General features: G+C 40.4%; 1 protein-coding gene across 1 annotated transcript in view; it reads left to right on the plus strand.

The window, feature by feature from the left end:
• Window positions 1-14364, plus strand: part of TRIM69 (tripartite motif containing 69) — a 37870-nt gene that overhangs the window by 13275 nt on the left and 10231 nt on the right. Inside the window, exons 2-4 of the mRNA XM_055539033.1 lie at window positions 9441-9917; window positions 10754-10849; window positions 13463-13696. Of these exons, the coding sequence (XP_055395008.1) occupies window positions 9441-9917; window positions 10754-10849; window positions 13463-13696 (807 nt within the window). The remainder of the gene's footprint in view (window positions 1-9440; window positions 9918-10753; window positions 10850-13462; window positions 13697-14364) is intronic.

Below are 14364 nucleotides of genomic sequence, written 5' to 3' on the forward strand. Positions count from 1 at the left end.
GCTCTCCAAAGAAAGTGACCCAAGACCAAAAAGCTCTTGTACTGGACAACAAGAACAGGCAAGCAGACTGAAGTTGGAGTTTTTTTCTTTTTTTAAATTTCCATTTGTCACAAAGATTTGAGGTATAGGGAAGGTGAAGTTGAACAAGGACAAATAGTCATGCCTGTAAAAAGCAGTCTGTTGGTACGGAATAGTGAAGGACATAGACTCTGCATTGTAAGAGACCCTGAAATGCTAATCATGGGGAAAAGCAAGCACTAGCACATACTGGTTCATACAGCAAATGACCTTAAATATGGTCCTGCCTCCATCCTCTTGGAAGTCTCTTGCAAACAGCCTAGGAAGAAAGCTCATTCAATGTTAAAAAAAAAAAAAAATAATAAGTAGCATCCATAAAAAGAGAATGAGGAAAAATGTCCAGAGCAAAGCACTGAGAACTTTGGAATTAGAGAATATGAGAAGGAAATTAAGAGCAATGTGGGCTAAAGGGAGAGGCTCTTATATTTGTCTGATAGACGTTGCAGAAAGACATAAGAATGGTGGAGGGGTAATATTCCAAGAGAGATGGCTCTATTAGGTCCAGGCAGGCAAGACCCAGGTTTGAGGAGATTAAGTGTCAGGGGTAAAGAACACAGGCAACACAGGGAAACTAGGGAGCAAAGGTCTAGGAATTCAAGCCAAAGCATTTGGATAGAAAGAGGTGAAAATATAAGTGTGGAAAGAGAGCAAGAGAGTTATCAATGAGTATGGAATCTGATGAATGGTGAGGCAAAGCATTTTTAGCCATGTTCTCTTGGCTAGAAAAGATCTGAATATGAGTGAAACTAAGTTTACAAGGAGAGGCAAGCACAAAGTTATGACTGGTAACGGAGGGTTAGAAATGAAGAGTTAAGAGTTCTGGATACTTAGATTCTTGAGGGGATGTACAGCAGATAGAGACAACTGAGGTCTTAGGGTCAGAACCCTTTGGACTCCCTTGATTAGACTGACTTGGCTGTCAGAGCAAATTCTGAATTCTAGTTTTCCTTTCAAGAGCATGAGAGAAACCTATGGACTAATCATCAGGGATTCTGCCTCAGAATAAATTTTCCATCTATATTTAAGCTTTTCATCCTGTTGAGGACACAATTTGCAAATTGAAAAATAGTATTTGTACATTTAACATTTCTTTTTTCTCCCATAATAATGTTCCTCACTTCTGTCTGCCTAAGATCTGATCTTTTGAGTCCCATCTTATATAGCCTATATATTTCCATTGACCACACCCTATGCTCTCCTAAAACAAACTAGGGAGAAGGTGATGGCACCCCACTCCAGTACTCTTGCCTGGAAAATCCCATGGATGGAGGAGTTTGGTAGGCTGTAGCCCATGGGGTTGCAAAGAATCGGACACGACTGAGTGACTTCACTTTCACTTTTCACTTTCATGCATTGGAGAAGGAAATGGCAACCCACTCCAGTGTTCTTGCCTGGAGAATCCCAGGGATGGGCGGAGCCTGGTGGGATGCCGTCTGTGGGGTCACACAGAGATGGACACCATTGAAGCAACTTAGCAGCAGCAGCAAAACATACTAGAGATATTACCTTGCCAACAAAGGTCCATCTAGTCAAGGCTATGGTTTTTCCAGTGGTCATGTATGGATGTGAGTTGGACTGTGAAGAAAGCTGAGTGCCGAAGAATTGATGCTTTTGAACTGTGGTATTGGAGAAGACTCTTGAGTCCCTTGGACTGCAAGGAGATCCAACAGTCCATCCTAAAGGAGATCAGTCCTGGGTGTTCATTGGAAGGAGTGATGCTAAAGCTGAAACTCCAATACTTTGGCCACCTCATGCGAAGAGTTGACTCATTGGAAAAGACCCTGATGCTGGGAGGGATTGGGGGCAGGAGGAGAAGGGGACGACAGAGGATGAGATGGCTGGATGGCATCACCGCCTCGATGGACATGGGTTTGAGTGAACTCCGGGAGTTGGTGATGGACAGGGAGGCCTGGCGTGCTCATGGGGTTGCAAAGAGTCGGACACAACTGAGCAACTGAACTGAACTGAAAACATACTTAGCTCTACTATACAAATTATCCTCCTGCTCTGAGGAGGTTTCATCTCAGTCTCCATTTCTATACTCCTGAATCACAGCGTTTCAGCTTTAGCATTTAGGAAAGGGTAAGAATACACAGAGCTGGTAATGGTATATGCTGGGAACAGTGGATCCTGGCATTTGAAAAGTCTAAGCTGGGGGCAAAGCCATTTCAGGAATCCTGGCAGAATACTCTGGAAGAAGGAGAGCCCTGGGCTGTCAATGGTGACAAGGTCCTCCACACAGCTAAATCAGACAGATCCCACAGGGCCCTGAGACTCCAGAAGTTCAGTTCTGGTAAAGATATGGCCTGTGAGATGGAACTCCAGACTTGGTTTCAGGCCACCCTCTCGTTGCTGATTCCAGAACAGAGACAGGCTCAACCCATGGCTAGTGCTCAGATGAGGTAGAATAAAGGTGAGTGGAGTGGGCAGGGAAATGCCACTGCTAGACCTGGGCAAGGCTCCCACTCTGACCCTCCTCCAGCTATATTCTTCTTTATAAGATAAAGAGTCCATGACTGGAAAATGCTCTCTCCCATAAATATTTTAAATTACATGCCATGCATCCAGGACTCTTAAAATTCTCTATTCAAGAGATTCTGTGTCCACTGTTAGGACCTCCATAGCTCCCATAGGCAACTGTGTGCCCGAAGGGTAGCTGTGTATAGGGGTGTGTGTGTATGCATGTATGGGGCTTTGTTGTGTGGGCTAGGTTTTCCACATACATGCTTATGAGGTATGGGATAGGGTAAAGGAGTTGGGAGGTTAAGAAGAATGGGCCAGGGACTTCGAGTAGTACTTTGCCATGACCTACAAATGCTAGTGAAACCTAGATGTGAGCAGTTCAAGGGCAGAGCCTCTATCTTACCCACTTCTATGCCCTAACAAGTTTGGGCATTAGAACAGAGCTGGAATTATTGAATGTTTACTTCATCAGACTCTTAGGTACTGATATCAAATCCACTCCTGCTGGTTACTATTTAATAATAACAGCTATAATACTGTGAATCATTTATTCTGGGAAACATCTGGCAATACTGTGAACCATTTATCCTGGAAAACCTGCCACTATAAAACATCTTGAAATGCCAGTTAAAATGTAACAAACATCCTTTGTAATGCATACCTGAGTGTACAAGAAAGTAAAGTGAAATTCCAAAGAATACAGACTGGAAAGCAGTGAGATGGGCTGGAGTCATTGAGAGCTGTATCAGCACTGAGAGTTTTTGTGTATCTCAGGAAAACCCAGATTTAACAATTAAAAAAAAAATTATTTATTTAACTTATGTAAAATTGATTTAACAATCTTTAGACCCACATCAAGTAGGGAGTTGGACCTCAGACCCTTAAATAATGGTAACACATTTGAAGGGTTACATCCTCAGTGAAGGAATGGCAAAGAAAAATAATAAAGGACCTTTACTATCATGATCTGGGGTCTGAGTGATAAGAGTGTCTGTGGAGAATTTTTAACCACAAGCTTGCCCTCCTACAGGGTTAGGCTTAAAATTTATAATCCCCTCTATGAGCTAGCTAGCGGTAAAGAACCCTCCTGCTAACGCAGGAGATGTAAGAGAAGCAGGTTCTATCCCTGGGTCAGGAAGATCCCCTGGAGGAGGGTATGGCAACCCACTTCAGTATGCTTGTCTGGAGAATCCCATGGACAGAGGAGCCTGGCAGGCTACAGTCCATAGGGTCACAAAGAGTCAGACATGACTGAAGCAACTTATTTAGCATGCATGCTTTGAGCTACAGATTTGAAACCAATAATATTAACATAAAATGGTGGAGGGTTGGTGTAATTTGGATCTCCAAGCAGAAATAAACACAAGATATTCCCTGTACGGACTTACCTTTAATCTAGACAAAATATAAAATAGAAGAGATTTATAAACTAAATTATACTAAGTTACACTGCTGCTGCTGCTAAATCGCTTCAGTCATGTCTGACTATGCGACCCCATAGATGGCAGCCCACCAGGCTCCCCCGTCCATGGGATTTTCCAAGCAAGGGTACCGGAGTGGGTTGCCATTGCCTTCTCCGAAATTACACTGAATTACACTAAAATTAAGGACTTCTTTTCATGGGAAGACACTATAACGGGGATGAAAAGACAAGCCATAAACCAAAGGTGGGAGAAGATATTTACAAAACAACCAAAATAGAACTAGTATCTGGAATATATAGAGAACTACTCTGAATCAATAAGACAAACAACTCATTAAAAAAATGAACAAAAGACTTAAGACACTTCTTCTCTTAACAAAAGATGATCCACAAATATGTGAAAAATGTTAAACTGTATTGCTGCTGCTGCTAAGTCACTTCAGTTATGTCTGACTCTGTATGATACCATAGACGGCAGCCCACCAGGCTCCCCTGTCCCTGGGATTCTCCAGGCAAGAACGCTGGAGTGGGTTGCCATTTCCTTCTCCAATGCATGAAAAGTGAAAAGTGAAAAGTGAAAGTGAAGTCGCTCAGTCGTGTCTGACTCTTAGCGACCCCGTGGACTGCAGCCTACCAGGCTCCTCCATCCATGGGATTTTCCAGGCAAGAGTACTGGAGTGGGATGCCATTGCCTTCTCTGGTTAAACTGCATTAGGTAATCACAAAAATAAAAACTAAAGCTATACTGAGGTACCATTACACATCAGTTGGTTTGTTATAAGACAGAAAATGTGACAAAAATAGACATTGGTGAGGAAGTGGAGCAACCAAAATTTTCATGTTCTGCTAGTAGAGTATAAATTCCTACCATTGTTTTGGCAAACAGTTTGGTATTATGTGGTAAAGGTAAAGGTGTTCATATCCCATGATCTATCAATGTTATTTCCACATGTATAATGTTTACACATGTCCACAAAAAAATACAGAAAAGACATACAGTAACACATGTAAGAATGTTAATAGCATTGTGCATTTTTTACAAATTGAAGGTCTGTGGCAACCCTGCTCTGTGCAAGTATATTGGTCCCATTTTCCCAAAAGTATTTGCTCACTTTGTGTCTCTGTGCCACATTTTGAAAATTCTTATAATATTTCAAGCTTTTAAATTAGTATATTAATATCTGATATATTACATATTATTATATAATAAATATATAATTATATGTATTATTAAATTTCTATCACAGATATTATTTGTGATTAGTGATCTTTGATGTTATTGTTGTAATTGTTCTGAGGCCCCACAGATCACACTTGCATAAGACAAGGATACTTAATAAATGCTGTGTGTGTTCTGACTGCTGCAGATGGGCCATTCCTTTGTCTCTCTCCTTTGCCCTGGGCCTGCCTATTCCCTGAGACATAGCAAGATTGATATTTGGCTGACTAATAACCCTACAATGACCCCTAAGTGTTCAAAGGGAAGGAAGAGTCACATGTCTTAAATCAAAAACTACAAAAGATTAAGCCTTGGTGAGGAAGGCATGTCAAAAGCCAAGACAGGCTGAAAGCTAGGTTTCCTGTGCCACGTGGCCAACTTGTGAATGCAAAGAAAAATGTCTTGAAAGAAACTAAAAGTGTGAGTCCAATAAGCTGTGAAGAGTAAAAAAGCAAGACAGCCTTACTGCTGATAGTGGAGGAAGCTTTAGGGGTCTGGGTAAGAGATCAAACCAGCCACAACAACCCTTAAATCAAAGCCTCATCCAAGTAAGGCCCTAACTCTCTTCGATTTCAGGAAGGCTGGGAGAGGTGAGGGGGCTGCAGAAGAAGAGTGTGAATCTAGCCGAGGGGGACACACGGCTCCAGGAGCCATCTTCAAGACATGAAAGTTCCAGGTGAAGCAGCCAGTGCTGAGGTAGAAGCTACAGCACACTGTTCACAAGCTCTCGCTGAGGTCATTAGTGAGGTGGCCACACTGAACAGCAGATTTTCGGTGCAGATGAAGCAGCCTTATGTTGGAAGAAGATGCTACCGAGGACTCTCACAGCTAGAGGGGTAGTCAGTGGCTGGCTCCCTAGTTTCAAAGGCCAGAACGTGTCTCCTGCTAAGGGCGAACCCAGCTGGTAAGTTTAAGTTGAAGCCAGTGCTCATTTACCATTCTGAAAATCCTAGGGCCCTTAGGATTTACATTAAATCTACTCTGCCGGTGTTCTATAAACAAAGCCTAGATGACAACACATCTGCCGACAATATGGTTTACTGAATATTTTAAGCCCACTGTTAAGATCTACTGCTCAGAAAAAAATTCTTTTCAAAATATCATTGATAATTTGTCTGATTACTCAAGAACTCTGATTGAGATGTACAATGAGATTCATGCTGTTTTCATGCCTGCCAACAGGACATGGGACAAGGATAATTTCAACTTATAAGTCTTTCCATTTGAGAAATACATTTCATAAGGCTATAACTGCATTAGATAGTGATTCCTCTGATAGATCTGGGCAAAGTAGATTGATAGTGTTCTGCAAAGGATTCACCACTATAGATGCCATTAAGAACACTTATGATTTTTGGGGAGAGGTCAAACTATCAGCATACACAGGAATTTGGCAGAAGTTGATTAAAATCCACAAGGAAGACTTTGAGGGGTTCAAAACTTCAGTGGAGGAAGTACCTGCAGATGTGGTGGAATATCAAGAGAACCAGAACTGGAAGTGGAGCCTAAAGATATGACTCAATTAACTGCAATTTCAAGGAACTAAAGAGCTTCTTGATCAAGGTGAAAGAGAGAAAAAGGTGGCTTAAAACTCAATATTCAGAAAACTAAGATCATGCATCCAGTCCCATCACTTCATGGCACATAGATGGGGAAAAAATGGAAACAGTGACAGACTTTCTTTTCTTGGGTTCCAAAATCACTGTGGATGGTGACTGTAGTGATGAAACTAAAAGACACCTGCTCCTTGGAAGAAAAGCTATGACAAACCTAGACAGCGTATTAAAAAGCAGAGACATTACTTTGCCGACAAAGGTCCGTATTATAGTCAAAGCTGTGGTTTTTCCAGTAGTCATGTATGGATGTGAGAGTTGGACCATAAAGAACGCTGAGCACTGAAGAATTGATGCTTTCAAACTGTGGTGCTGGAGAAGACTCTTGAGAGTCTCTTGGACAGCAAGGAAATCAAACCAGTCAATCCTAAAGGAAATCAACTCTGAACATTCATTGAAAGGACTGATGCTGAAGCTGAAGCTTCAATACTTTGGCCACCTGGTGCAAAAAGCCAACTCATTTGAAAAGACCCTGATGCTGGGAAAGACTGAGGGCAGGATGAGAAGGGGATGACAGAGGATGAGATGGCTGGATGGCATCACTGACTCAATGGACAAGAGTTTGAGCAAACTCTGGGAGAGACTGAAGGACAGGGAAGCCTGGTGTGCTGCAGCCCATGGAGTTGCAAAGAGTGGGACACAACTGAGCCACTGAACAACAAAAACAACTGGAGGTCTAGTGGCAGTCACCTTCCAATATGGGGGGTGTGTGGCTTTGATTCCTGGTCAGGGAGCTGAGATCCCACATGCCTGGCAGCCAAAAAACCAAAAAATAAAACAGAAGCAACATTATAACAAATTCAACAAAGACTTCAAAAATGGTCCACATTAAAAAAAAAAAAAACTTTAATAGAGGAGAAGTTGCTTGTTACGGATGAGGGAAAAACGTGGTTTCTCGAGATAAAATCTACTCCAGGTGAAGATACCATGAAGAGTGTTGAAATTACAACAAAGGATTTAGACTATGACATAAAATTAGTGATAGAGTAGAGGCAAGGTTTGAGAGGACTGACTCCAATTTTGAAAGAAGCTCTAGTGTGGGTATAATGCTATCAAACAGTGCCACACGCTAAAGAGAAATCATTCGTGAAAGGAAGAGTCAATCAATGCAGCAAACTTCACTACTTATTCCAAGAAACGTCCACAGCCACCCCAGCCTTCAGCAACCATCACCCTGAGAAGTCAGCAGCCATCAACACAGAGGCAAGACTCTCCACTAGCAAAAAGACTCCACTTGTTGAAGGCTCAAATGATGGTTAGCATATTTTAACAAAAAAGTATTTTTAATTAAGATATGTACTTTTTAGTCATCATGCTATTGCACATGTAATAGATTACAGTAATAACTTCCATATGCACTGGGAAACCAAAAATTTCATGTGATTCACTTTACTCTGATATTCATTTTATTGTGGTCGCCTGTAAGCCAACCCACAACATCTCCAACATATGTCTGTATATAATATGTATTCACCAAAGAACATGAGCAGGAATGTTCCTAGCAACACCATTTATAGTAGCTCCACACTGGTAACTACTCAAAAAGTCTATCAACAGTAGAACAGAGAAATAAATTATGGCATATTTACACACTGGATATTATACAGCAATGAGGATGAATGGACCAAAATTATATAGAATATGAATAAATCTCACAAATATAATGTTGACAAAGGAGGTCAGCAACAAAAGAGTATATATTTGCATTTATATAAAATTAAAAACAGGTAAAACTAATATATTGTGTTGGAAGTCAGGATGGGGGTCAGTCTTAATGAGGGATAGTGACTTGAAGCAGGCATATGGGGGGGGCTTCTGGGATGCTGAAAATGTTTTTCTTTTTTTAATGCTGTTTTCAATTTTATTCTTTTTTCAAATAAACTTTTTATTTTATATTGAAGTATAGCCAATTAGCATTGTGACAGCTTCAGATGGACAGTGAAGGGACTCTCAGTCATATACATGTATCCATTCTCCCCCAATCTCCCCACTCCCATCCAGACTGCCACATAACTTTGAGCAAAGTTCCCTGGGCTATACAGTAGAACCTTGTTGGTTATCCTGAAAATGTTTTGTTTCTTGATCAGGGTTATGATTACACAGATATGTTCATTTTGTGAAAAGTCATTGATTGTATATTTATGATTCTACATTTTCTGTATAAATGTTATTTCTGGAACATGTTTTTTAAAAAGGAAGGGTGAAGGGCCTGGATGATATTATAGTTGATGATATTATGCCATTGACTGAGGAATATGACTGATCTTCCAATTCTTTGCACATGACTTCTAGAAAACAAAATGAAAGGTAATAAACAATAGAACAAATGTTTAAAGTAAAACTTTCAACTGATACAAGGAGAAAGTGAGTGGAAGAAGTGATATACAATGAAATACATTTCTTTGATTGGGTACTCTTTCGTCTTCTGCCTTGGTTCTCTATTAAAGTTTAATAATGTTGGGAGTAGAATAAACTCTGATGTTAGAGAACACTGAATTTACTGATCACTTTCAAAGAAGAGTTGATAGTGCTTTTACTCTGGCTGCACCAATTCTCAGCTCCTTTAGGAACAGAGCCCACTACTCTGAAATGCTGAAATGGGCAACAAGAAAGAGAAACTCATTTTAGCTGTTCTTTTTCAAAGGTATCTTCCAACCTCTCCTCCAAAACTGATTCAGACAGCTACGCTGAAGTGAATGATGTGATCACCCAAATATCCTCCAAAGTGCAGATACAAGATATTACTACGGAATTACACTGCCCATTGTGTAATGACTGGTTTCGTGATGCACTAATGCTAAGCTGTGGCCACAACTTCTGCCAATCTTGTATCCAAAACTTTTGGAAGCAGCAAGCAAATGAAACATTCTGTCCTGAGTGTAAGATGTTATGTCAATACAGTAACTGTACATTTAATCTTGTACTGGAGAAGCTGGTAGAGAAGATTAAGAAGCTACCCCTGCTTAAGGGCCATCCACGGTGCCCAGAGCATGGAGAGAACCTGAAACTGTTCAGTAAGCCAGATGGGAGACTAATATGCTTTCAATGCAAAGACGCTCGATTGTCTGTGGGGCAGTCTAAAGAATTCCTGCAGATCTCTGATGCTGTCCATTTCTTCACGGTGGGTGAGCCCTGGGTCTTCAACAGTCTTGAGCAATTCCTTAGGAAGGCTGGGAAAAATCATTTGTTGGACTTCTTTCAATACCACCCCTTCATTCAGGTGATTATTAGAAAGCTCAGAGGGCTCAAAAAATACAATGTATCTTGCAAAGTTCTTTCTCTGTAGTTGTCAATTATAGGGAAGCAGTAAAGGAGCTCTGGCCTACTTCCTCAATAAATCAAACATTTACCTAAACCTTGCCTTGACAGCATTCTACTAGACACTGTACAGAACATGGACTTGTAAAATATTGCTTTTGTTATAAAAGTCTTGAAATTTAGTCAAGTTTAAAGTGAACAAAACAACAGAAGGAATATAAGACAGTCTACTGTTGAGAGCTAAATTTTTGTCACATTTGTAATTCACAAATGTTTAGAATTTCAGAGATTAGAGAAAACTGAAATAGTCAGGGGAGGCATGGTGAAAGAAAGCTGGAAAGGGGGGCAATTATTTGAATTTGGATGGACAGAAGGAAAAAACGAGTGTTGTGAGAACAATGTAAGTAAAAGTAGAGATAGCAAGAACAGTGTAAATATATTAGAAAATGTACAGAGTTCTGTTATCTTCCTCAAAGCCTTGTAGCTAGCTAATAAGAAGATAAAACTTAGTTTCTTTGCAGTTTGTAATTTTCTTCACAATTTTTGGAAGAGACAGGAATTATGATACAAGGGAAAAGGAGACTTTTGTAGCAGGAGCTTGCTTTCTTTCCCTCTGACACCCTGGGGCTTTGGGGTAGATGTTCTTCATGGCCCTTTATCTCCCAATTAGCATGGGTTAATTCTTTATGGTTTCCCCAGGAGGAGCTTACCATTCATCAGGGTCAACTGGAGGCAACCCTGAAGGAGCTTCAGTCCCTGAAGAATATGCAGAAAGATGCTATTGCTGCTCACAAGGTGAGGAGCAGTGTAGAGGGATCATGAGACAGAACTGGAATTGTACCCTCTTTGTAACTTCAGCTATGTGGGTGGAAAGGTACCTTTACATATACAACAAAATGCCAAATGGCACCAGGCTATAGAAGTAGAAAACAGACACTGTAGAGTGGAAAGAAATATGGCAGTGGAGTAGGTTCCCAATAGCTGATCAACAGAGAGAGCAGACTGACCTTTCCCCTAGATAAGCTGATCCTTTTCATGGTGCAGTCACTAGGTGATTGCTATGGGGCTGTGATCTGTCTGATCTTTCCTATTATCTATGGCAAAATAAGAAATTTATTTTTAAAAAATCCACTAAAGATTGCTATGTTCAAAGAAATACCTTTCTTTCCTTTGGGCTTAAAACCAGGCCTCTCTGAACCAAGGTCTCTTAGATTGCTGGCTTTTCTCTCTGATCTAATCCTTCTTAGCTTTTCCCAAACTAAATAAAACTACTGCTTATACTTTCAACTTCACAGGACCTCTAGGACAACATTAATGGTTAGGGACTTGGCAAATCAGTTCCTAGGCTGGGGGAATAATTTGGGAGTTCTGTTTCTTCATTAATTACCCTATAGAGGAGAGTCTTCTCTGGCATTTGACATCTGGAACAAGAAATAAATATAATGAGGGAAAGAAGAAGGATAGATGGAAATAAAGATGTCTTAAGAGAATCGTGTTCCTGTTGTAAGAGTTCTTAGTTCGGCTATTACTGTCAACACTCATTCATTCAACAAATATTTGAGTGGTGCAGCATTATGCTAGATATTGTATTCCAACTATGGTGGGAGACAGATGTTAATTAAATAATCCCACCAATAATAAAACATCACTGTGATAATTACTATAAATGATTATAAATATACAGTATATTAGAGTATATAAATGGAGAACCTAATCTAGACGGAAGAAGTCACTTACTAAAAATTGAAATTAAAAATTTCTTATTAAAAATTGAGAATTGAAAGGATAAGTGTTACCTTTAGCCAAGTGAACTGGGTGAGGAGAATATGAAGGAAATGTCCTGGAGAATGTTCTATGAAGAGGAAAGAGCATTATAGAAAAGTTCTTGAGACAGGAAGCTAGTTACTACGTTAAACAGAAAGAAGGCCAATTAAGATGGATCTTGGTAGGCAAGATGAGACCGAAAAGGCAGATAAGGCCCAATCATGTAGGCCCTTGTAGATAATGTTATGAATTTTGAATTTTATTCTGTGCATAATTGAGAAGTCATTAAAGGGTTTAAACAGGACATGGTCTCATCTCATTTTGAAAGCATCAGTCTGGTGGCTGTGTGGAGTGTGGACTGGAGAAAGGCAATGGCAAGGATAATGGTTAGAAGAAGACTACTGCGGTGATCCCAGAGAACGATGATGGCTTGGACTAAAATGGCAGTAGAGACTGAAAGAAATAACTAGCTTTAGCATATGCTTTGTAAATAAAAACTACCTGCATGTGGTGACTGATTAGATGTGAGAGGCGAGTGGTGATATCAAATAGACAGTTGGATATATGAATCTGGAGTTGAGAAGTTGGTCTAGGCTTAAAATAAGAAGTCAGTGTATAGACTACACTTCAAAGTTGTGAGAGCAGAGGCTTTTACCGAGAACGAGAGTGTAGAATGAGAAAGGGAAAGAGCCCAGGACAGAATATCAAGTAATTTAATATTCAAAGCTTGGTTAGAGACACAACTAACAAATGAGACTGAGAAATAGTGGTGAAATAGGTAAAAGGAAAAATGCAAACGTCTGACCTAGAGGATAGTGAGAGTTAAGACTATTTTAAAGAGTACAATTACAGTGATTGACCATAGACTATAAGCTGGATAAGAGGGGACATGAAGACAGAAAAGTTGATGAACAGAAATGGAGGGGTCAATGAATAGGAGGATTCTATGAAATCCAATAACAGTTGCAACAGTGGAACCTGGGTAAGTGAACATAAAAAGTAATTCTGGGTATGGTACAATTGCTGGGGAAGATAAAACCCTCAGTGTGACTAAAAGAATGAGTAGCTGTAAGTAAAAACCACTAGAGATGATGATGCGGAACCGAGAGGCCAGCGTGTCAGATGGCTAACCCGCGAGGAAGAGAGCTGCCAGTGTAACAGCTACCAACTTCAAGTGCTGCAGGCATTGCCCATCTCTGGCTCTTTTTGTACTGGGGTGCCTCCTCCAGTTCTGATTTCTTAAAAAAGGGCAGTTCTTCCAGCCTGCTATGGACCCAGTCTAACAGCATCACTTGGTAGATACTGGTTTGTACTTCTGGATAAAAGGGTATTATTGTTCATTTTACAATGTTTGATTAACCCCACAGTCTTATTTAAGATGGCATTGGTTACCACCTCAGTTTTTCAACAGCAACCTAGAGATGACTTTTGACTATTTCAACCCTGACTATTAAACTAGCTGGGAAAGACAGAATAAGTTTTCCAAAAGCCTCCTTTTAGTACAGTTGAATGTTGATATGCAGTATTTGTATGCATTTTCCTGTTATGGTATTTCCCAAGTTGTGTGAGTGCTGGTGGTGTGGGCCCCCATCCCTAAATGCTAGTCTCAGTAATTACCATGGTGATGATCATGGAGGTTTCCAGGAAAACAAGCTACATCTGCAGCAGCACATCTCCCTGGAGTTTCTAAAGCTGCATCAGTTCCTGCACAGCAAAGAAAAGGACCTTTTAAGTGAGCTCCGAGAAGAGGGGAAAGCCTTGAATGAGGAGATGGAGCTGAATCTGAGCCACATTCAGGAACAGTGTCTCCTAGCCAAGGAGATGTTGGTGAGCATCCAGGCACGGATGGAGCAGCAGAACCCCTTCGACTTTCTCAAAGTGAGACTCCATACCAACATGACTATGGGTACAACAGAGAGGGGAAGAGAGGGTTGGAAAGAATGTACAAGCAGATTTTCCCTTCCAGGAGGGGAAAAAAAATCTGCTGTAGTGATTTTAAGATTCCCTGGGAGAAAAGCAGAAGGTTCCTTTTGCCTTATACTCAATTCAAAGTTTTCACACGCCTAGTAAAGAAGATAGTAAGATGCTATTAAAAGAAATATGTTTTAATATTTCCCCATAAAGAACTCTGAAGCTTTATTTCTCAAAAATAAGAATGTTGCCACCTAAACTGTATCTTTTACTGGCTCTCAGTAATCATAAATTGACCTGTTTGAAAAGCTGTTTGCCAATCTTTGCTACCTGACGCTTCACCTCTAAAGTGGCATTGGTTACTACCTTAGGACTCAGAAGCTTAATTTAGCCATAGTAAAGAAAGTGGCCTTGGGGTGGGAATATCTATTGTGTTGTTCTCCTGAGACTACGTGGCAGTACAGGTAAAAACAGCTTAACCTTAATTTTTTTCTTGTTTCCTGTAAAAACAAACTCTAGAAAATCAGAGGAAAGTAAGCCAGTTTATCCTGGGATAGATGAAGGATGAAGATCAGAAAAAAGGCATTTGGAGGATGAGAGGAGTTGGTGGCAATGGGATGGGGGCCATCTGCACA

This window comes from Bubalus kerabau, chromosome 10, assembly GCF_029407905.1.
Source record: "Bubalus kerabau isolate K-KA32 ecotype Philippines breed swamp buffalo chromosome 10, PCC_UOA_SB_1v2, whole genome shotgun sequence".
NCBI classification, from domain to species: domain Eukaryota; kingdom Metazoa; phylum Chordata; class Mammalia; order Artiodactyla; family Bovidae; genus Bubalus; species Bubalus kerabau.